The 22,905-nt window shown below is 36.9% G+C and overlaps 1 protein-coding gene across 1 annotated transcript in view; it reads left to right on the top strand.

Moving 5' to 3' along the window:
- Positions 1 to 21,288, top strand: part of LOC110712201 (sucrose transport protein SUC3-like) — a 34,929-nt gene extending 13,641 nt beyond the window's left edge. The window contains exons 2-14 of the mRNA XM_021890664.1: positions 6,785 to 6,850; positions 10,932 to 11,030; positions 11,121 to 11,185; positions 11,274 to 11,358; positions 11,436 to 11,469; positions 11,583 to 11,682; positions 12,417 to 12,492; positions 15,582 to 15,896; positions 17,479 to 17,622; positions 17,798 to 18,031; positions 18,144 to 18,207; positions 18,292 to 18,335; positions 20,728 to 21,288. Coding sequence (XP_021746356.1) covers positions 6,785 to 6,850; positions 10,932 to 11,030; positions 11,121 to 11,185; positions 11,274 to 11,358; positions 11,436 to 11,469; positions 11,583 to 11,682; positions 12,417 to 12,492; positions 15,582 to 15,896; positions 17,479 to 17,622; positions 17,798 to 18,031; positions 18,144 to 18,207; positions 18,292 to 18,335; positions 20,728 to 20,895 — 1,494 coding nt within the window. The 3' untranslated portion in view covers positions 20,896 to 21,288. The remainder of the gene's footprint in view (positions 1 to 6,784; positions 6,851 to 10,931; positions 11,031 to 11,120; positions 11,186 to 11,273; positions 11,359 to 11,435; positions 11,470 to 11,582; positions 11,683 to 12,416; positions 12,493 to 15,581; positions 15,897 to 17,478; positions 17,623 to 17,797; positions 18,032 to 18,143; positions 18,208 to 18,291; positions 18,336 to 20,727) is intronic.
- The last annotated feature ends 1,617 nt before the right edge of the window (positions 21,289 to 22,905 follow it).

Below are 22,905 nucleotides of genomic sequence, written 5' to 3'. Positions count from 1 at the left end.
ATTTATTCTTGAATCCTAAACATTGGTAAGTTATCTCACTCCTACAATTTATGTTTATTGTTTATTAAATTAAATTCATATGTTTCGGTTTTTTTCGTTCATATTTGCGGTAAGTTATATTTGAATTGCAGATTATGATATATTTCTAGTTAATTATTAGATTTCTTGTTTTAATTTGGTTTTGGCACATATAAGAATATTTCATGGTTTATTGAGGTAATAACCGGAAGATATATATGTTTTCTATATTATTTCTAGAAAGCGTGACTCTTGAGGAAAAGTAGAGTACTATTATTAGATTGCTATATAATCATGTACTTCGTATAGCAAGATTATATAAAATGAGTTGCATAATTTTATTTTATTTTTTTTATAAGTTACTACTTTTTTGAAGCATATATATTTTGTATTAGTTTGGTTTTTATGTCATATATATATTGTGCTACAATTGAACTTTGTTAAGATCCTACCTCTGTTATATCAAGATGATTTCATGATTATATATACCATATACATACCTCTAATTTTCGTTGGGTAGAAGATTGTTTCATTGAGTCATAGTGTATAATGAAGTACCAAAAAGAGCTATTGCATTATGCAATTATTACAGAGAAAATATAATGCGATTTTTGTTGATAAGTATATTAGGTGACTCGTACTTCGTAGCTTTGTCCGCCCGATCGGGCGGACATTGCCCGGTCTGACCGGGCGGAAGAAGAAGAGGTGCCTGGCAAATTCGTTGAAGAAGCTGCTCTCGCGCCCGACGGGCGAGCCTTCGCCCGACCGGGCGAGCCTTCGCCCGATCGGGCAGACCTTGCCCGGTCTGACCGGGCGGTGGGGGTTGGATACGTTGAAGCATTCGTATGGAGTTTTCTTCTCGCGCCCGATCGGGCAGACCTTGCCCGGTCTGACCGGGCGGAGAAGGAAAAAATACGGAACGCGGATTTTGCGGTTTTTAGGTTATCTTATTTTATTATCTTTTTGCCCAAGTATCTTTTAATTAGGGATTAATATAAAACCTCCCTAATATCAGTATTAGGTTAAGAGAGACAGAGTGAGAGCCGTTCTTGAGAAATACAAGAATCATCTTTGTAATCTTTTGCAGTTTATAGTGAAATCATTCGATCTCGGTGCCCGTGGACGTAGCTATCACATCGATAGTGAACCACGTAAATTCTTGGTGTTGTTCTTATTGTTTGCATTGAATTTCTTTATTGTTTTCTTGTTTGTTTACGACCTTTGCTTCCGCTGTCGCACAACAATTGGTATCAAGAGCTCAGGTTCAATCCTTGGAGAGTTTCTTGAAGATAACAATGGCAGGAGATTCAACAATAAGAATTGAGAAGTTTACCGGGAAAAATAGTTTCGGGCTATGGCAAATTAAGATGAAGGCTCTGTTAAAACAACAGCAGATATGGCGTCCGTTGGCTCCAAAGAGTACTACTTCGGAGTCAGGAGACGGACCGACTGACTCGCAGTTAGAAGTTATGGAAGAGAAGGCACACTCTACCATATTACTTAGTCTTGATGATCAAATCATCACGGAGGTTGCTGATCAGGAAACGGCGGCTGGATTGTGGCTGAAGCTGGAGTCATTGTATATGACTAAGTCGTTGACCAACAAATTATTACTGAAACAGCGGTTGTTTAGCCTCCGGATGCAGTCAGGTACTTCCTTACGGGAACATCTAGAAAAACTTAACTCTATTTTGCTTGATTTACGTAATTTAGATGTTAAAATTGATGATGAGGATGCTGCGTTGATTTTACTTGTATCTCTACCGTCTAGCTTTGAGAATTTTGTAGAGTCTTTTGTTGTTGGTAAGGATTCTATAACCTTAGAAGAAGTGAAGGCAGCACTTCATACTAGGGAACTCAGAATGAAAGCTACGAGTGATTAATGGGGATAATGGTAGTGGGTTATTTGTTAAGTCCGGAAAGTCTAAAAAGAATAAGGGGTTTTAACAAGGGGAACAATGCTGGGTCGGGTGCTGGAAACGGCAAGGATGGATCTAGTAAAACTACTACTAAAACATGTTATTACTGTAAAGAACCGGGTCACTTTAGGAATAATTGTCCGGTGAGGAAAAACAAGTCCCAGGCTGCTGTAGTTGAAGAGAAACCGAATGAGAGCTATAATTCAGAGGAAGATTTAGCATTAGTCAGTTCTGCTAGGTCTGATGATTTATCTGATAACTGGGTTCTAGATTCGGGGTGTTCGTTCCATATGTGTCCACGTCGAGATTGGTTTGATACATATGAACCTCGCAATGGGGGTATGGTTATAGTCGGTAACAATGCTCCATGTAAGGTCACAGGTATTGGTTCCATGAGGTTGAGGACTGTTGATGGGCGGAGGTTAACTTTGACTAATGTACGGCATGTTCCTGCTTTAGGAAAGAATCTGATTTCATTGGGTACCCTGGATGAATTGGGGTACAATGGTGTGTTTTCAGATGGGGAGTTGTGTATTTTCAGAGGTTCTGAGTTGGTACTTAAGGGTATCAAAAGGAACACCCTCTATGTTTTTGAGGGTGTTACACTGCCTAGTTCTGCGGTTTGCGCATCTGTATCTCACCAGGAGATGACTAAGATTTGGCACATGAGGCTTGGTCATATGGGGGAGAAGGGGATGCAGCTATTGTCCAAGAGGGGTCTTCTATCCGGGGTCAAGGTTGCCAACCTTGAATTTTGTGAGCATTGTGTGTTTGGTAAGAAACACAGGTCAAAGTTCAGCAAGGGTGCTCACATTACTGATGCAGTGCTCGATTACATCCATTCAGATTGCTGGGGTCCATCTAGAGTTGAAGGTATGGGAGGTTACCACTATTTTGTGTCATTTGTTGATGACAAGTCCCGATACACATGGCTTAGGTTGCTTAAGTCAAAGGATGAGGCCTTCAAAGTTTTCAAGCAATGGAAAGCTTTGGTGGAAAATCGACAAGGAAGGAAGATCAAGAAGCTACGAACGGACAATGGGCTAGAGTTTTGCAAAGACGAGTTTAATCAGTTCTGTGCAGATGAGGGTATAGGTCGGCATCATACTGTCAGGAAGACACCACAGCAGAACGGTGTAGCAGAACGGGTTAATCAGACACTGCTAGAGAGAGTTCGATGCATGCTCTCTAATGCAGGGCTTGGGAGGAGGTACTGGAGTGAAGCTGTGTTAACAGCTTGTTATGTCATTAATAGGGGTCCTCATTCTGGAATTGATTCCAAAATTCCGTTTGAGATCTGGAGTGGTAAGTTGCCTAATTTTTCGAATTTGAAGATTTTTGGTTGTGTTGCTTATTATCATGTTATTGAGGGTAAGCTGGATCCACGAGCCAAGAAGGGGTGTTTTGTTGGGTACGGGGATGGTGTGAAGGGGTTTAGAATTTTTTCACCTTCGGAGGGTCGGGTCATTCTTAGTAGGGATGTTACTTTCGATGAAAACACCATGTATTCAATTAAAAATGCAGAGATTTCAGATTTGAGAAGGGAAGGAGACAATTTATTACAGACAGATGGGGTACTTGAGGTACATCAGTCTACCATTGCTGATTTACCTCGGGTACAATATATTGATGATGATGCTGATGTTCCAGTGCCGGGTACTCCTGAACCTGAGATTACTCCTACTCATTCTAACTCTGGGGATGAGGTGGAGCAATCTAATCAGGGGTCATCTAGTCAACCTGACACCATTCTTGAGATGCCTAAACGAGTTATCAAGAAGCCTGTTAGATTGATTGAAGAGATGGAGGGAAGAAATTGCTGTGTTGATGCGATGACAGGTTATGCATTGAGTGTAGCTGATGATGTAGAGTCATTTGAACCTGCCACATATAAACAAGCAATTAGTTGTAGTGAGTCTGCGCAATGGCTTGCCGCAATGGGTGAAGAGATGCAGTCCCTTTACAAGAACAGAGTGTGGGAACTGGTAAAGGTACCGGAAGGGAGGAAGCTTGTGGGTTGTAAATGGATTTACAAGAAGAAAGAAGGGTTGTCGGAAACTGAGCAAATACGTTTTAAGGCTAGGCTAGTTGCTAAGGGGTTCAGTCAGGTAGAAGGGGTTGACTTTGTTGAGATATTCTCACCTGTGGTTCGACATACTTCTATCCGTGTGTTATTGTCAATTGTAGCACATTTTGATCTTGAGCTGGAGCAGTTGGATGTTAAAACGGCCTTCCTTCATGGCGATTTGGAGGAGGAGATTCTGATGAAGCAGCCCGAAGGATTCGAAGCTCCTGGAAAGGAACACTATGCCTGCAGATTGCTAAAGTCATTGTATGGACTTAAGCAATCCCCCCGACAGTGGTACAAAAGATTAAAGGAGATGCTTAACTCGGAGTTTGACATGAAAGACTTGGGTGCAGCTAGGAAGATTTTGGGTATGGAGATCTACAGGGATCGGGCTAGAGGTAAGCTTTTCTTGACTCAGAAAAGCTACATTGAAAAGATTCTGTCTCGTTTTGGGATGGAAAAATCGAAGCCTATAAGTACGCCAACTACTGTTAGTTGTAAGTTGTCTTTGTCTATGTCACCTCAATCAGAGGAGGAGTTGTCTTATATGTCTAGAGTTCCATATGCAAACGCGGTTGGTTGTTTGATGTATGCTATGGTCTGTACTAGGCCGGATATTGCGCATGCTGTTAGTGTTGTAAGCAGGTTTATGGCTCGACCTGGGAGGGAACACTGGCAAGGGGTGAAAAGGATTTTTCGCTACCTGAGAGGGACAGCTGATATTGGTCTTGTGTACGGGAATGATAAGGAATGCTTGGTCACTGGGTACAGTGATTCTGATTATGCAGCTGATGTGGATACCAGGAGGTCTGTGACTGGTTATGTGTTCACTTTGGGTGGTTCTGTGGTTAGTTGGAAGTCTACATTGCAGTCATCAGTTACGTTGTCAACTACTGAAGCTGAGTATATGGCTTTAACTTCTGCAGCTAAGGAGTCTATTTGGCTCAAAGGCCTAGTAGGTGAACTGGGTATTGCACAGGATTTTGCTACAGTGTATTGTGATAGTCTAAGTGCGATTTGCTTAGCTAAAGATCAAGTACACCATGATCGGACGAAGCACATTGATGTCAGGTATCATTTCTTACGTACTGACAAGAGGATTAAGGTGAAGAAGATTGGGACTGCTGACAACCCGGCTGATTTCTTCACTAAGCCTGTTCCGTTTAGCAAGTTTAAACATTGCTTAGACTTGTTAAATATTGATTACTACGTGATGTAGTAGGCCCTGAGGGGCGAAGTTGGGGAGCTCCTGGTGTAGGTGTGTTGGCCTTAAGGTGGAGCTTGCCCGGGGCTTGTGATGCAGGTGGAGCATTATGAGTTGTTATACTTGGAGACGAGTATGTGATGGGTCTTGGTTGAAGACTTATCGGGATGTATGGCTTATGCATGAGTCTTGCATCGGGTTTGGCTTGAGATGTTTTTTCACTATGTCTTGATGGGGTCGTTTGCTGACTACGAGTTCTCGTCAAGGTGGAGATTGTTGATAAGTATATTAGGTGACTCGTACTTCGTAGCTTTGTCCGCCCGATCGGGCGGACATTGCCCGGTCTGACCGGGCGGAAGAAGAAGAGGTGCCTGGCAAATTCGTTGAAGAAGCTGCTCTCGCGCCCGACCGGGCGAGCCTTCGCCCGACCGGGCGAGCCTTCGCCCGATCGGGCAGACCTTGCCCGGTCTGACCGGGCGGTGGGGGTTGGATACGTTGAAGCATTCGTATGGAGTTTTCTTCTCGCGCCCGATCGGGCAGACCTTGCCCGGTCTGACCGGGCGGAGAAGGAAAAATACGGAACGCGGATTTTGCGGTTTTAGGTTATCTTATTTTATTATCTTTTTGCCCAAGTATCTTTTAATTAGGGATTAATATAAAACCTCCCTAATATCAGTATTAGGGTTAAGAGAGACAGAGTGAGAGCCGTTCTTGAGAAATACAAGAATCATCTTTGTAATCTTTGCAGTTTATAGTGAAATCATTCGATCTCGGTGCCCGTGGACGTAGCTATCACATCGATAGTGAACCACGTAAATTCTTGGTGTTGTTCTTATTGTTTGCATTGAATTTCTTTATTGTTTTCTTGTTTGTTTACGACCTTTGCTTCCGCTGTCGCACAACAGTTATGCTAACATTATGGTTGCACAATTTATTGTTTGGTTGGTCTTCTTATGATGTCGTGTTTTCGGTTTTGTGTTAAGACACAAGGAAACAATATTTAGTAAAACTATAGATTTGGATGAGGCTAGCTGACTGGGTTTCGAAACTGATTGGAGAACTGGTATGGAGTCATGTGACTCTGTTGAAAAAGTTGCAGTAGCAATGAAGTTTATGTTTCAAATTCTATCCCCAACCCAATTAATTTAATGGACTTTTCATGCCATTTTATTTACTTAGATGGATCAATATGCTGGACCCGAACCCGCTAATTTTGTTTTGGGTTTGGGTCTAGTTGTGAAATCTTGTCAGTTTTTGTCTATTACAGTCTATCATCCTAGGCAATGGTGAGAACAGTCAGATATTCTTCATCATATCAACTCAAGGAAGTGTTTTGGTAGTCAAGAAGTACAAGTGAAAATTAAAGAAAAATTCTATCATGTTGTTTAACCTGATGGCCATTTAAGCAAGAGTCGGTTCACAGTGGTTAGGGCCTTAGGGGGGTGATTATGTGGACTTCCCTGCACCTTTCTGATGGCGTGCTTTGAGTTTTTGATTTATAGTATTTTTGCTTCATATTAATTGTTAAGCCAAATAATACTAGCTTAACGCTGCTGGTTTCACCATCTTTTGCAGACACTTGGAATAGGACATGCATTTTCTTCATTTATTTGGCTTTGTGGCCCTATCACAGGTCTTGTGGTAAGTCTTTGTTTTGTAAGACTTTTCTTTGGTTTCTTATCTATCTTGATTTGCCTGCTCTTTTTCTATGTAATGTTGTTGTATTTTCACCCCACAGTGGTAGTGTAAGCAATGCAGTTTTAGTTGATCTCGAGATAGGAGAGGCTAATAATTATCAAACATGCTCTAAAGAGCCTACTATATCTGAAGCATTCGTTACTCTCTACCTCCAAAAGCACCATTAAGATAGAATAGCTGCTTCACATATATGCGGACACAACTGCGTTGTTGGGGATGCCGGCTGAATGGAACGGGTTACGGAGACTGCATTTAAAAAAAAGAAAAGTTAACATCCTTTTTATTGATTACTTTAAGTATTGTTTCAGCTTAATCTGACCAAACCAATCCTAATGTGAGTGGATTTTATAGTTGGTAAATGAATAATTACTTAAAACCTATGTTTCATTAGCTGCAACATATGGTCAGTAAAATAATTGTGCTCAAATAAAACAGTAGAATCTACTAAAACTTCCAAAAGCTAACGTTGAGATGAAGGCGGGCAACTCATTGCCTTCCATGAGATTAGCTAACAGATATACAAGAAAAATCTTGTGAAGAATCTCCCATCCACACCCTAGAATCCCCACATCCGTTAGTGTTTTTTTTTTTTTCTTTTTTTTTTTTTTTTTTGGCAAGCACATGCGTTAGCTGTATAGTCTAAAGGTTACAATGGAGAGCACCTTAAGCTCTTGATAATGGGGTAATATGGTGGTTTCCTAAAATGTAATTCCCAAGTAATCTCATAATAAACAACCTGACACACAAGCGTTACGTAGGTCGGATAAAATTAGAAAAATGTGGGTAATAGTCACGAAATGTGTGCTCTCTTGTCCAAACATCCTCCCAATAAGGATTATGTTGTCTATCCCTGTTCTTGAACCTTACCAAAGGAATGAAAAAGTAGAAACAACTGAATTTCCAGAGTTGATTATGAGTTTTATGGAGGGGTGTAAAATGGAGACCCGAGGGTGCACCGCTATGAAGAGTGGAAGAGTGGGACCATGGAGGGGTTAAACGAGGGATAGGGAGACCAAAAATGACTTGGTTGGAAGGAGTTCGGAAGGATATGGAATATATGGATTTGCATTAATATGAGACATTTGATCGTAAGGGATGGAGGAGGAAGGTTTTTGTAGATGACTATACGGAATAATCTGTTTTGGTTCATGTAGCCGACCACAGTCACCCCACTTATGGGATTAAGGCTTTGATTGAATGATTATGAGTTTTATGGGCTAAAGAAGCATTTTGGATAACCAATTTGGTTATATGCCCGGGAGATCTACTATGGAAGCAATCCATATGATAAGACAAATGATGGAGTTTTATAGGGTAAAGAAGAAAGACCTCTATATGTTATTTTTTATTGATTTAGAGAAGGCATATGACAAAGTGCCAAAAGAGGTACTTTGGTGGGCAATGTTAAAGAAAGGTTTCCCACGAAGGTACGTGGACCTAGAAAAGGATATTTATGGGGACGTGTCAACAAATGTGAGGACATGTAAAGGGTTGGCAAAAGATTTTCTTATTACAATTGGATTGCATCAAGGGTATGAGTTAAGCCCTTTTCTTTTTTGCAAGGTTCTCGATGAAGTAACCAGGCGAATACAGGATGAGTTTCCATGGTATATATTGTTTGCGTATGATATCGTTTTGGTGGATAAAACTAAAGATGAGGCTAATGCCAAATTGGAGCAGTAGAGGCAAATGTTGGAATCTAGAGGGTTTAAGCTAAGTTGGAGTAAGACTGAATATTTAGTATGCCACTTTGGTACACAAAAGGGGACAAATGATGATGTAGTGAGTTTGGACGGAAAGGATTTGACCATGAGTGAGTGTTTTAAATGTTTTGGTCGATTATCAAGAAGAATAGTGAAATTGATCAAGACGTGGCCCATAGGATTAAGCAGTCGGGGAGTGTTATGTGACCGAATCATTTCTTTACAGTTGAAAAGGAAATTTTATAGGACCGCTATAAGACAAGTGCCGCTCTACCGTACAAAATGTTGGGCCTCTAAGAAGGAGTACATTAAAAAGATGAAGGTTACGGGAATGCGCATGTTAAGATGGATGTGCGGGAACACTCTAAGAGATGGAATCCGAAATAAAGTTATTTGCAAGAAAGTGGGTGTTGCAAGCATTGCAGACAAACTAAGGGAAAATCGCCTGCGTTGGTTAGGGCATGTAAGACGAGACCCGTACGAAGAGTAGAAGAGTAGGATCATGGAGAGGTAAAACGAGGTAGAGGGAAACCGAAAATGACTTGGTTGGAAGGAGTTAGGAAAGATATGAAGCATATGGATTTGCATGAGAATGGGGTATTTTATCGTAAGGGATGAAGGAGGAAGATTTTTGTGGATGACTATATGGAATAATCACTTTTGGTTCATGTAGCCACCCCATTTATAGAATTAAGGCTTTGATTGATTATGAGTCATCTAGACAGCTTAACATCCCACCTATTTGGGTCTCTTGACATAATCCATACTCTTGGTTACATTACACCATAGAGATTGAAGTTCAAGTGGGAACTGTTACCACCATTTCCTCGCTGATGAAATCTCTCCAAATAAAACCAGTGCCTCTTTGCTTTGCTGTTGGACGACTCGCTAAATCCCATCTAAGATTATGATTCTTTTAAACATCATCAGCCCCAGCCCACAAAAGGTCCCTCGTCAACCTCTTTATCTTACACCTTTGATAATTCCTGTTGTCAAATTGTTTGCGTACTTTGAAACATAGTATGAGGTAGGAATGGCAACGGGTTGGATTCGGATCTGAGTCCAGACCAGCCTTCCCTGTGTCCGAACCCGCCAAATACACGGATCTCCAAATTGTCGGACCTCTGAATTCGAATCCAGTTGACTAGCATCATTAACAATTATAACAACAAACAAAATTATATAAATGATATCCATCCTTATAAATTGACAAAACCAAAGCATTATTTTTTTTTTTAAATATAATACAAACTATGAAATTATATAACATAAAAAGAATCTAAAAAAAAAGCAACAAGAAGGCCAAGAAAGTCCTTTGAATATGATGATCGATTGATGACTTTTCTCCTTAACTCTTTAAGGAAACTTGTTACAATTTTACTACCTCAATTGTTAAGTAGTGGTGACCTCTTGTATCTTCAAGTTCATATATAATTCCTTCTTGAAAAGGAGTGTGAGTCAGAGTCCAGCAATGGAATACATAATTCTAGAGATTCTTGTTCTCTAGGATTGTTGTGAGAAATTATGAAAATGAGGTGCTGAGAGGTGAGAGAGAGAGATTACTTGGGTGAATAGGAGATGAAGCAAAGAAAGTGGAGGGTGGCGACTGCTTGGGGAAAAGATGCATATAGGTATTTAGGTTTTTTTGTTTCATATTTTTATATGGAGTTAGATGTAACAAAAAGATAAACACAAATCTTCAAATGAGTGTGACTCGGATCACTCAAGTCGAACCCTACACAAGATCTGAATCTGATCTGCCTCCCATTCTGAGTTGGACTTTATTTTGGCAGACTTGGATTTGGACTACTTATTCTCGAATTCAGATCAGATCGGTTTCACCCCACTTATGGGATTAAGGCTTTGATTGATTGATAGATCAGGTCGGTTTCGAACTAAATTGCCATCCCTAGTATGAGGCTAACACGTGCATTGATGCATCATACTCTAGCTTTTGTTATTGGGAAACTGAAGCATGGTAAACACGGGATCTTCCTCTCATCATCTATTCACCTAGAGGCACCTTAAAGTTCGTCTTCTTTGTTTTAGGCGATTTTAATGTACACAATCAGCAATCCTATCTTCTTATCAGTCTGCAACACTGTTATAGATTGTATCAGAGTGACAATGGTGATGGATATGAATTAATTGAGTAGAGTTAAGCTTGCTGGAATCTTATAACTACTTTTTTCTTGGAGTAATGTTGATTACTTGAATTTGGTGCTTATTTGCATGGATCAGTTTCAGTTGTGTTTAAAAGAGCTGTGATATGACATGCATCTTGTCTCATTCTACCAAATTTCAATGCAATCTTGTTTCAGGTTCAACCATGTGTTGGTATCTGGAGTGACAAATGCACTTCTAAATATGGCAGAAGGCGGCCCTTTATTCTTGCTGGATCCCTCATGATCTCTGCTGCTGTGAGCACTTGTAGATTTATGTTTGTTATTCATAGAAATCTTTGTGTGTTTATTGTTATGTAACTGCTGAATTTAAGTCTTTTACTTTAGGTCATAATAATAGGCTTTTCTGCAGACATTGGATATCTGTTAGGAGACACCAAGGAGCACTGCAGGTTGCTACTATTTATTGTTGTCTGTTTGCCATATTTTTTTTTCCTTTCCTTTTTGTTTCTTGATCCCTTTTTATTCACTCATTGGCAGTACATTCAAAGGTACTCGAACAATGGCAACTATCACATTTGTTGTTGGTTTTTGGATGTTGGATCTTGCTAATAATACTGTGCAGGTTAGTTATCTAACTTGGATCAATAGACTAGTTCTATCTTCTATGACCTATATGTTACTTAGCATTTTGATTTGCAGGGCCCAGCTCGAGCTCTTTTGGCTGATTTATCAGGTGATCTATCTCTTCACAAGTTCACATTAACCTCCTTGTTACTATTGTGGTTATGCTCTTTGTGCAGTTGCTTATGTACATTATGATGTTTACTAGTGTTCTTGTGATTCTAGGACCTGAACAGCGGAATGCTGCGAATGCCGTGTTTGCCTCCTGGATGGCTGTCGGTAACATTTTGGGGTTCTTATCAGGTGCTAGTGGAAATTGGCACAAGTAAGGTTTTAATTTTTTTGGAGGTTTTTGCATATTAGGATCCAAATTACTTTAGGCCTGAGAATTTTTTTCTCAGAGATATTTAATGGATTGATATTGACTAATGAGGGTCTCATGCCTCATCATTCAACCCTGAGATTTTCTACCATAGTGAAGGATATTTTGTGAGTATCATAACTGCTGCATTTTTTAATCTTACTTTTCATCTGTCTAGTTGAACTGTTTAGTATTTAATTTATTATACTTGTATAAAACTTTGTTAGGAGGAATATTGTTTTCTATATTGACAATGTAAGGTTGAAGACAAAAAGAAATGTTATTAGAGAAGAAAGAAAACGAGTATAGTAAGAAGATAGGTTGTCCTTAAATTTGGCATTGTAGAGGAGGTAGAAACAAGGAAAATATCAGTTCTATAATGGAACTTATGGAAGCCCTCTTTCAGACTCTGGCTGTCTTAATCTCTTGATTTCAAAATTCTCTGAACTTCCATTCCATCTTTTCTTCCCTCATTCCTTCTATCCCTTCCTTTAGAAACAACAAACTTTAGCCTGATTACATTCAAAAAGTTTTCTTACTCATTTTGCGTGTTTGGATTTTGGAGGATATATCCGATTTCCTCTTACTGGTAATTATATGAGGTTTAGATGCCACTGTTGCTTCTCCTTTCACTTTAAATTTACTTTATTTTACATAGTTATTTCTAATGTTTGTTTTGGTACTGTAATTATGTGCAGGTGGTTCCCATTTCTGACAAACCGTGCTTGCTGTGAAGCTTGTGGAAATTTGAAAGCAGCATTTCTGATTGCAGTGGTAGGTTGTGGTTCTCTTACTTATCTTATTGCTTATTTCTGTATGTCGTTATGTTATCTCTGTGAATGTCCTTGTACTTTGAATATGTTCTTCCAAGATTTATTCATTGTCTATCATTACTTTTCTTTCTTTCTTTCTTTCTTTCTTTTTAATTTTGTTGTTGTTGTTGAAATGATCTATCATTAATTCATTATAGCTTATCTTCTTGCATGAAGCTTAATTTTGTCAGTCTGTTCAGTATGCCAGTTTTGTTATCTTATCTGCTTGTGTTTGCTGTAAACTTGTAACCTTTTCCTCTATATCCATTTGTCTTTAAATTTCCTGTTGGAGAATAATGCATGTATAAGTTATGTTGTTAGTCACCTACAGAACAATGTTGCTTGCATCATGATATGACTGAGAACTTCTAACTTTCTATTAGCATTGCTTCTTGACAACTCTCAAAGATATGTTGGTTTTTTATGCATCAAGATATCTCATGCAGGTATGCATAAACTATTCCATTTCCAATTTTCCCTGTAACCTATTTGATTGAGGGAATAAGTAAGGGAGTTTCCTGTTGTTAGCTGCTATCATTTTGTGACCTTAATTTGATTGGCAGTGCTTTTGGTGCTATTGTGCTGATAGAATTCGATTTTATAACCATACTTTGTGAAATTGAAACTATTCCAAGATGTTTGGGGGTAACTTGCTGAGGATTATGCACCCTACCCTGATCCTTTTTAAAGATGTTCGGTTGCTTCTGTAGTATTTAAATAGATGAACTGAGAAAAAAAAAATGAAAAGAGGAAGGTCTAAGCTCTTTCTCCCTGCTGGGACTCTATTGCTGCTGCTGAACAGTGAACCACCTCAAATCCACGATCATGCCTTATAATTATTACCCCTGAGGGAAAATGGGTTGTTGTTAAGGTTAGATCGTTAGGAGCTTGCTTACATCAATTAGGCAGGCCTTTCATCTCTGTCTCATGTGGGAAACTTGATGGAAAAGGAAGAAGGGATCAAGGGTATGTTTGGATTGCGCTTGGAAAATGATGCTGGGTAATAAGACAAGTATGGATGTCTGGTGATGCTGTTTTCATTTTTATGTTAGTATCTTAATTTGGCTCAATAATGGTGAACAGTGGGAAACCAAGCTAATGTTATGTTGGTATAATATCTTATTGGAGGTCGTAATCTTTTCTGATAGGTATTTGAGCTTGTTCCTGAATTGATTATCTATATTTGACAATAATGATCCCAATTATAACTGCTCTTCTTTGCATTATCCCAAATCTTATCTTCTCATAACTGTCTAGTGACCTACACTAAACTATTAAGCAGGCAACCAATACATGTGTTACTCTTGATTGGCTCTTAATTTTTTATTTATCATATATATCAGCTCCATATTACTCCCTTTCTCCTCCCATCTAACCTGTTAATAATAAATAAAAAACAAGGGACAAACTTTATTACTCTCATGCTTGAAAAAGTGAAATACCCTGGAATTGAGCCCAACACCTTTAAAGTAGCTACTGCAATTAACTCTTAATGATTGAACCATTGAGTCATATACTACCTCCGTTACATATTAGTTGCAACTTTGGGTAATATTTTTGAGAGATAAAATATTCCAAAGTTGCAACTAATATGTTACGGAGGTAGTAAAATTTTGCCTATGAACTCTACTGCAATAAACCCTTCACCTACATCTTTTCTCCTCCCATAGTCCCATCTTACCTGTTAATAATAAATAAAAACAAGGGACAAACCTTTACTACTCTCATGCTTGAAATATCCTGGAGTTGAGCCCAACACCTCTAAAGTAGCTACTGCAATTAACTCTTATTGATTGAATAATTGAATCTTTTAAAATTTTGCCTATGAACTCTACTGCAATATATTCTTCACTTACATCCTTTAATCAAAATCTTCTTATTCCCATGAATATGACTAACATTTTCTAACTCTCTAAAAAGAAGATCTCCAGCTCATTTTCCCTGTCATTTTCTAGGGTTTGGGTTAATTCTAGGTATATTTCTTTTAGCATTTGCTGGTTGAGATTTGTGAAGTTCGCTATAAAGTGTTATGGGTTTGAGAGCTTATTTCACAATGCTCTACTTTGTTTGTGCCTCTCTAGTATCCCCTTACAATTTCTTTATCCTTTTAGGGTCTTTCATGATGTTTGTGTGGTTCTGCAAGCAATCCATCTCCTCAGCAATGGGCTGGATAGTATGTTTCCTATTGTTCTTATTCGAACGTTGAACCATTGAGATAAACTTCGTTGATTGCACACCCTTTTTGTGTCTTGATGGTGCTTTTTCCATTTTCATAATTTGATTAGAGTGAGGATTTTATCTCTGTTTGTTGCTATTCATGATGTCCTGAAAGCAGTACTGTGCTTGTCTGGTGGGTCTGACCAAATTCTTGTGGGATTCACATGACATTAGTTAAAGGCTGTTATTTTATTTTCTCAGTCTCCCCATACATGGAAATTTGGTCTTAGTTGGGTAACTACTTATTGAGATTCGTTAATTTCTTCAAAAAGAAAAAAAGATAGAGGTGTTGAGAAGTATATATACTTAATTAGCAAAATATAAATGAACACATGTTGGATACTGCTTCTAGTAGTCTATGGTAACACTGCAATCGCAACCAACGACTACTTGTAAGATCATATGCATGTTACTCTTCCTCCAACTTACCAGGAGGAGCTATATGGGTTTTTGTTATTGTTATGCATATATCGTGCTTTTTCTTTATCTGTCTCTCTCCCTCTCTTTATTCAAAACAATGGCAATTAGAGGATTGAGGGAGGAAAGAACAGAAAATTTAAGAGAGTGCAAGAGAGAGAAGAAAAGTTTAGTAAATGTGCTGTACTGTTGAACTTCTGACATGATTTTCATTGCCTACATATAAAACCTTTCTATATCCCTCCAGCTTCCACAAGAATTCAAGGCATTGCCTTTATGTTGAGTTATTGACAAGCACTTTTATAGTCCTGATTGTACTATACACCATAATTTAAGAAAATTGCCACTGATCCATTTATATAATTGCTATTCTATGCTATAGGCAGACTCAAAAGGTTTCATATGTGATGAATACAGGTCTTCTTGACGTTATGTACACTTGTAACTCTTTACTTCGCCGAAGAAGTTCCCCTTGATGCAGGTCCATCTCAGAGACTATCAGATTCTGCTCCATTACTAGATGACTCTCAACAGCTGTCAACTGAACTTTCTAATTCAAAGCTCCATGATAGTAATTCGCTGCCTTACACTGAGAATGGTGAAAGGAATGAAGAAAATCATGATAAAGGTTTTAATGACGGACCTGGAGCTGTTATGGTCAAGTTGTTGACTAGCTTAAGACATCTACCACCTGCAATGCATTCAGTGCTTATTGTAACAGCTCTCACTTGGGTATGCTTTCCCTACTTTTTAATATTACTTTTATTTTCTAAATCCTATTTATTTGACGAGGTTGAGAAAATGGCCTTGTCAAAAGTATTTCTAGCTCTGTTGCCACTTGTGTGTCTTTAAACTTGTCTGTATATATTTTAGGTCTCTGTCAAGCATAACCATGGGGAAAGATATGTAGAAAAATCAGTCAGTTTACGGTTTAACAAAATAACAAAAAATATGTTGCTCAATCGAAGAAAGGTTTACCTTCTATCCAAAAATAATCAAAGTTGAAAATCATGAAATATCGAAATACTTGTTGACTTCTTTGGACAAGTAGAGTTACAGAAATTTAACTTGTCAACTTCGTTTTTTTTTTAATCAAATTATACAGAACAACAAAGAAGTCAACAAGTCTTTCAATATTTCATTCTTGAAATATTCCTCTTTTTTATACCCTCCAATCTACATAGCCGTCCATTAAATATTAATATGGGTCAATAGTTATAAACACGAACTTTGACAATTATTTCTCTCTAAATTTAGTTGTTCCGTTTTTTACTTTTGAGTTTGACACTATTCATACACTTCACTTTGACCACCGTTTGCTATTTAAGCATATGAAATAGATAGTTATTTTGGATTTGCAATGGAACAATTTTTTTTTTAAAAAAAAAGTATATATGTAAGGAAAAACATATTCATGTGGGATCTTTTTGAATTTGTCTCAATAAGTATTATCATAATATATAACATTTATAATTTTTACTTGTGGAGAATTAAAGTTACTAATCGTTAAAGTTTTGCATTGGCAAGCGTGATAAAAGAAACAGGTCAAGTAAAAAAGAACAGAGGAAGTATATATAATTGCTACAATTCTTTGTACAAGTACTTTCATAATAGTATTTCTTATAAATTATATCATGTTATGGGTGTTATCAGTAGGAGCTTGAAAATTGCGAGCAACTCATATTATGAAATTGTGGGAATTTCAAATTACACTTAATAAACATTGAAATAGCATAGTGCATTGTTCTATTACCTCTGTAATGAACTAGGGCAATCCAGAAGGAGTGTTCTTACTGGTTTAGGTTTGATCTGATATGGGGCTAGGCCCCTAAGGTTTCATGTTGCACTTACCACCCCCACCCCCTGTCTTTACTCCCCTAACGCATATATTGGAAAAAAAGGTTCCTTTGCAGTTTTTAGCCTCAGGCTTTTTCTTGTTGTAGGCTATTTGAAGTATTTTCTTTTACTTAAAAAGTACTAGAAAAAGAGATTTGTAAGTAACCAAACTCTTTTAAATACCCTTCCTCTTTATTCGGCTGTAGATTTGGTTGAAATGCCTCCGGCATAAGGTGCTACTCCTCTCCCCCCCCCCCCCCCCCGCCTCAAAAAAAAAAAATAAATAAAAAATAAAATAAAAGAGGGGGGGGGGTGACAAATCTCTTTATTTTCTTAACATTTTTTTTAAAAAAAAAGTAGTTTCGGATAAAAAATTTCCTGTATAGTAGGTTAAATATGTGAGGGTGAAATAGAATGACATTATATTTACAGTGGATCATAGAGTTCCCCGATAAATTTACTCTACTCTGGTATGCAGGTTTCCTGGTTTCCCTTTTTGCTTTTTGATACTGATTGGATGGGAAGAGAAGTCTATCATGGGGACCCTGTTGGAAATGCCTCTAAAGTAAAAGCCTACGATCAAGGTGTCAGAGAAGGTGCTGTTGGATTGCTTCTCAATTCAGTAAGAGCTAAACATGTTAACATTTGCTCTCTCTGGCTAATGCACTTAATTTTGTGACATTTATATATGTTATTGGTGTTTATTTATGGAAAATAATAATGTTTGGGCCCTTTTTTTTTTTTTTACCCCCTTTCTAGTGAAAGCTTATAGTTTTGTTCCATTTGCAATTTTGTAGGTTGTCCTTGGTGTTGGCTCTTTTTTAATTGAACCTATGTGCCGGCATATGGGGACTAAAGCTGTGTGGGCTTTGAGCAATTTTATTGTATTCATCTGCATGGCAAGCATTGCTGTGATCAGTTTTGTTTCTCTCAAAAGTTACTCCCAAGGTGTAGAACATGTGATTGGAGAAAACTCATCAACCAGGATTGCAGCCCTAGTTATATTTGCCATTCTTGGTTTCCCTCTCTCTGTAAGACCACGTTTTCCTGGATTAATTGAATTTATTTATCATCTTTAAAAGAGAAGTTTATTTGGCTAATGTTGTATAGTAATCTCTCCTATGAATCTCCCCTACATGCCAGATAACTTATAGTGTACCCTATTCTGTCACTGCCTCAGTGACTGCCGATTCTGGAGGTGGTCAAGGTATGTCTAACAGGTTGTCTCTCATGTTATAACTATTAGCTTTGATGCCTACTTTTTCACTCTGAATTATTTATATTTATGTAGGATTGGCACTTGGAGTTCTGAATCTTGCAATTGTTGTCCCTCAGGTAATTTGCATTGTTTGGTCAGTTTCTCCTTCATTCTATACTTATCCAGATGGATAAGCTTAGTTTTGTACCAAGCCCTAAAGTAGCTATACAGTTATACTAACTCCGTTTCATGATGTTTTTAACATTTACTGTTTGCACAAGAATTAAGGCAAAGGAAAGAATGTAAAAACGATGGGTGTGTAAGAACTAAGAAAAAGGTAGATATAGTTAAAGAGTGAGGGAAAAAGAGGGTGGGTGTAGCCGTGTAGGAAAAACGTGAATAAAGTAAGAGAGAGTGGAAGGCGTAAATATTGTGGGGTAAGAAGAGTAAGGTAGTAAAAGGGGTTTACTAAATATGGAATAAAGTAGATATGTTAATAACATTATTAAATCAAATAAAAGGGGATATGTTAAAACCATTATGAAATGGAGGTATTATTTGTTTGCACGTGTTAATTCGAGAGAAATTAGAAATAAAATCACCCTTGTGAATTAGTTGCTTTTCCTAATTATAATCTATGATCACCGAAATCTCTCATGAATATCATGCTTTTGTGTCTACTTGGAAACTTGGCTGGAAATTTTATTTTAAATAATAGCTGATAAGTTTTTCTTCATGGAGTCACATGATCTTAAGAGGTGAATATTGTCATCAACTTTATTTGCATTTATTTGTTAATTGCAGCAAAAAAAAAAAAAAAAAAAAGGTTTTAATTTTGCAGTTTCATGTTTCCTAATTTTATGAAATCATATACGAGTAGCCTTCACTGCATACTTTTAAATTTAGTATATCTATATTATTAGACTTAAGGATTTGAGTTATCTTATTAAACTTATCACAGCAAGTTGGTCAGGCAAATCAATCAATAACATAATACTAAAACAGACACCATGAATGACACGTGTCACTTCCTGGTGTTGTATTTTCCCTCCAAAACTGTTTTCTCTTTTTTTTACTTTTTATTGTATATATACTTTATATATATTCATCAAATCATTTGATTGTGATTCACTTTCATAATAAAAATATATATATTTGTGATTCACATATTTTCCATATCTTTTATTGTATATATATCTATAATGTAATATTAAAACAGACACTAGAAAGAAATCGACTCTAGAAATAACACGTGTCACAATTTGGTACTGTTTTTCCTCTAAGTTTTTTTCCACGGAGACGTCAACTATTTATTGTAAAATATACTAAAAATATTCACCAAATCATTCACTTACTTAAACAAAATATATATTTGTGATTCACATATTTTCCATAAAATACTATTCTAACGTCTATTACTTTGTATATATGGAGTATATATTATTTCCTAATCCCTATGCAGTATTTTATTCCTTCAAATCTTCAATATATATATATATATATATATATATATATATATATATATATATATATATATATATATATATATTTTTTTTTTGAGAAATCAAATCTTCAATATATTATATATGCAGTAATTTTGTAACAAAAAAAAAAAGTATGCGTTTTAGAAATAATTGATTCATACTTGATTATTACTATTACTATTATTATTATTCCCTAAGTCTTCTTTTGTTATTCATATATTCTCTATTTAGAAATTTCAAAATGTTTTAATTTCTTATTAGGAAACGGCTTCCTAATAGCATAATTTTAATTTTTAGTTATTTATGTATATCAAAAGCACGAGAAATTAGATATGTTTTCCACTATCCTAAATTGTATCAAATACACTGTAGTAATTATTATGTTACAATCCCATAGTGTTTAATATACAATTTTAAAATACTTAATTATTTAGTTAATAATAAGAAAAACGATTTCAGTTTATCATTAAAATTTTAAACTTATTTGTCTAATTACTCTGTCGTCATTATATTTCATGTTTCATTTCATTATATACAAAAAAAAAATAAAAAATACTATGGTTATATATTTTGTCCACATGCATTATACAAAATATTTTATTTTTTGTTTTTTAAAAATTTTGTGTTGAATTATAAACAATAGTGAAATTAATTACCTTGCATGGCACAGGACCTAATCTAGTAGAGAAATAAAAGGGAAACAAATTATAAGAATCAAGAAGCCTGTGTTCAACCTTCCTTCATAAATGTGTGATCATCATCTTTTTCAAGCTGACAAATAATGAATAGGAATGGAAAAATAATGCTTATATATTATGGCTGTCTTTTACCTTGTTTAGTTTTTTTGTTTTCCCCTCCTCCACCTCACCCCCACCCACCCCCCCCCCCCCCCCCCCAAAGAACACAAACACACACACAAACAAAAACAGCTGCCTATGGCGCTTTAATCAACAGGTGGAAAAGGGTATGGGGAGAACAAAGGAATGGGAAGAAAAAGGCTGTTAATTTAGGAGTATATTCTAAACCTATGTCTGCTTGATTGTAGATGATTGTATCACTTGGTGCTGGGCCATGGGATGCCCTATTTGGTGGAGGAAATGTACCTGCATTTGTTTTGGCCTCTTTAGCTGCACTTACAGCTGGTGTTGTTGCAACATTGAAGATGCCTAATATTTCTGGCAGCTTCAAGTCAGCTGGCATGCATGTTGGTTGATAGCATTTCCTTGCAATGAGCCTAACAAACAGAGTATGTGATTATCAGCTGACACAAATGCCAACTATAGATATAATGCATTGGAGTGATCCCCTTACTCATATGTGCAGCTTATCGTCCTACAGTTTTCATCTAACACGATCATTCAATTCATTTTTTAGCCTCGTTTTGGCATTTGTAACTTATAGTTAATACATAGGGTTATCGTTGATAGGATCTTAAATTTACATACAGGAGGTGAGCTACTGAGCTGTGCTACCCCGTGTAATTTTACGTATAAAAAGGGTAAAGGGCATGTCCTCAACCCACTGATAGGCGAAAAAATATACAATTTTGTAAATGATGTTAAGCTCTATGGTCTTCTAGAGCACTAATTTTGCTGCATTTTTCACATCCTATAGAATAGCTGCTTGCAATTAAATATTTAGGAGGATGCCTGCTGTGATGGCAAGGTAAATCTGTATTACTTTTCTCCGCTTTGTACACTCCATATGAATTATGGTAACTTTTGGGCACTAATATTATGTCTTTTTTTTTTTTTTTTTTTTTTTTTGCATGCTATTCTTGAGAATGTAAAATAGGAAATTTGACTTGAACAGTATTTGTACAATGATGTTTAAGAAAAGGTATGGTCTGATCTAATCTAAATTTTCCAGGTTAAATTTAATTTGTTTGATTCTCTTGAGAATAAATTATAAGTTGATGAATTAAGATGAAGAAATTAGCCTAAAGATGTATGAGCAATTGTCAATTGATATACTTTGCATTATTTTGTGATGATTGTCGATCATAAAATTGTGAAAGTAACACTGACAATTTTAGCGTACATAAATTGTGGTGATAATGGAATTAAGAATGTATTGAGATTATATTTTATTCAAGAATGCGGCATGTCGATACAATAGTGAAACTCCAATCCTTAACATCTGTTTCTTCAGAATTTTTCATTACATTAAGTTATTTTAGATTGAGCATGTATCGTTAGTCTTATAGAGCATGTTGTAGATTACCTGCGCGGCAAGCATTATATACAACTATAAGCAAGATACACAGTAACACTTACTTGCACCAAGACATGCATCAATATAGGCACACCGCACTCAAACATAGGGTGTTACCTCATGAATGCCTTGTGTGGGAGAGCTGGGGAAATTGTTAGCACGTGACATAGTCACTCACCTAAGCCACAAATGCCTTCGTTGTGGTGCTCAGTGACTCGTTCTACGTGTAGCAACGTATCACTTGAGCCGTACAACACGTAATAAGTGACATGTACATCTAACATGCTCGCCTAACGATGAAGCTCCCTAATGGCACAACCCACCCTTCCTGTACACCATATCATAAGTACGTTGTTGCTTATTGCTGTTTCACCATCTTCTACATTGCCCCTTCCCAATAACTTAACAATTCCTCTGGCCTTTAATTAGGTTTTGCCATGAACGTAGTACTCACAACATAACTCTCAGTCCCATCTAGGCGCTCTCCACCGAGCTAGCTCGCCTACTCCCATAGCTCACCGCCAATGCTAATTTGAGTGCCCCACCAATGCACTCTATTTTTCGTCCCAAACATAAAGTTTGCTCTTCATACCAGCGCTAAACTGGGTTGTGGCGGCTTCCCTGCACCGCGATTTAAGATGTTGGTCCTCCATGATGGTGAACAGAACACCTTCCCCATATCCACAACAAGTATTATACAAGTATACAGCTATTACTATAAGCATGAAAAATGTATGCAATGAAAAATACAAATTTCATTTTTCATATTGTCTAGGGCCTCATTCTCAATATCCTCTTTTTTTTTTTGTTTTTTTTAATCTTGGAATAATAATGTTACCAATATAATAAATTTTAGATAGATAACTTATTTCTCATGTACATAATTTTTTGTTACACCAACAAAGTTTCTCTCTCGTAAAGTTAAACATAACTTAAAGACAAATAATTAGAGACGTAGGGAATACTTCAATTGAATGATGTTAGAAGAAATTTGTTTGTAAGTCATAAA

The sequence above is a fragment of the Chenopodium quinoa genome, unplaced genomic scaffold (assembly GCF_001683475.1).
Source record: "Chenopodium quinoa cultivar QQ74 unplaced genomic scaffold, ASM168347v1, whole genome shotgun sequence".
NCBI classification, from domain to species: domain Eukaryota; kingdom Viridiplantae; phylum Streptophyta; class Magnoliopsida; order Caryophyllales; family Amaranthaceae; genus Chenopodium; species Chenopodium quinoa.
This window is presented reverse-complemented; position numbering and strand designations above follow the sequence as displayed.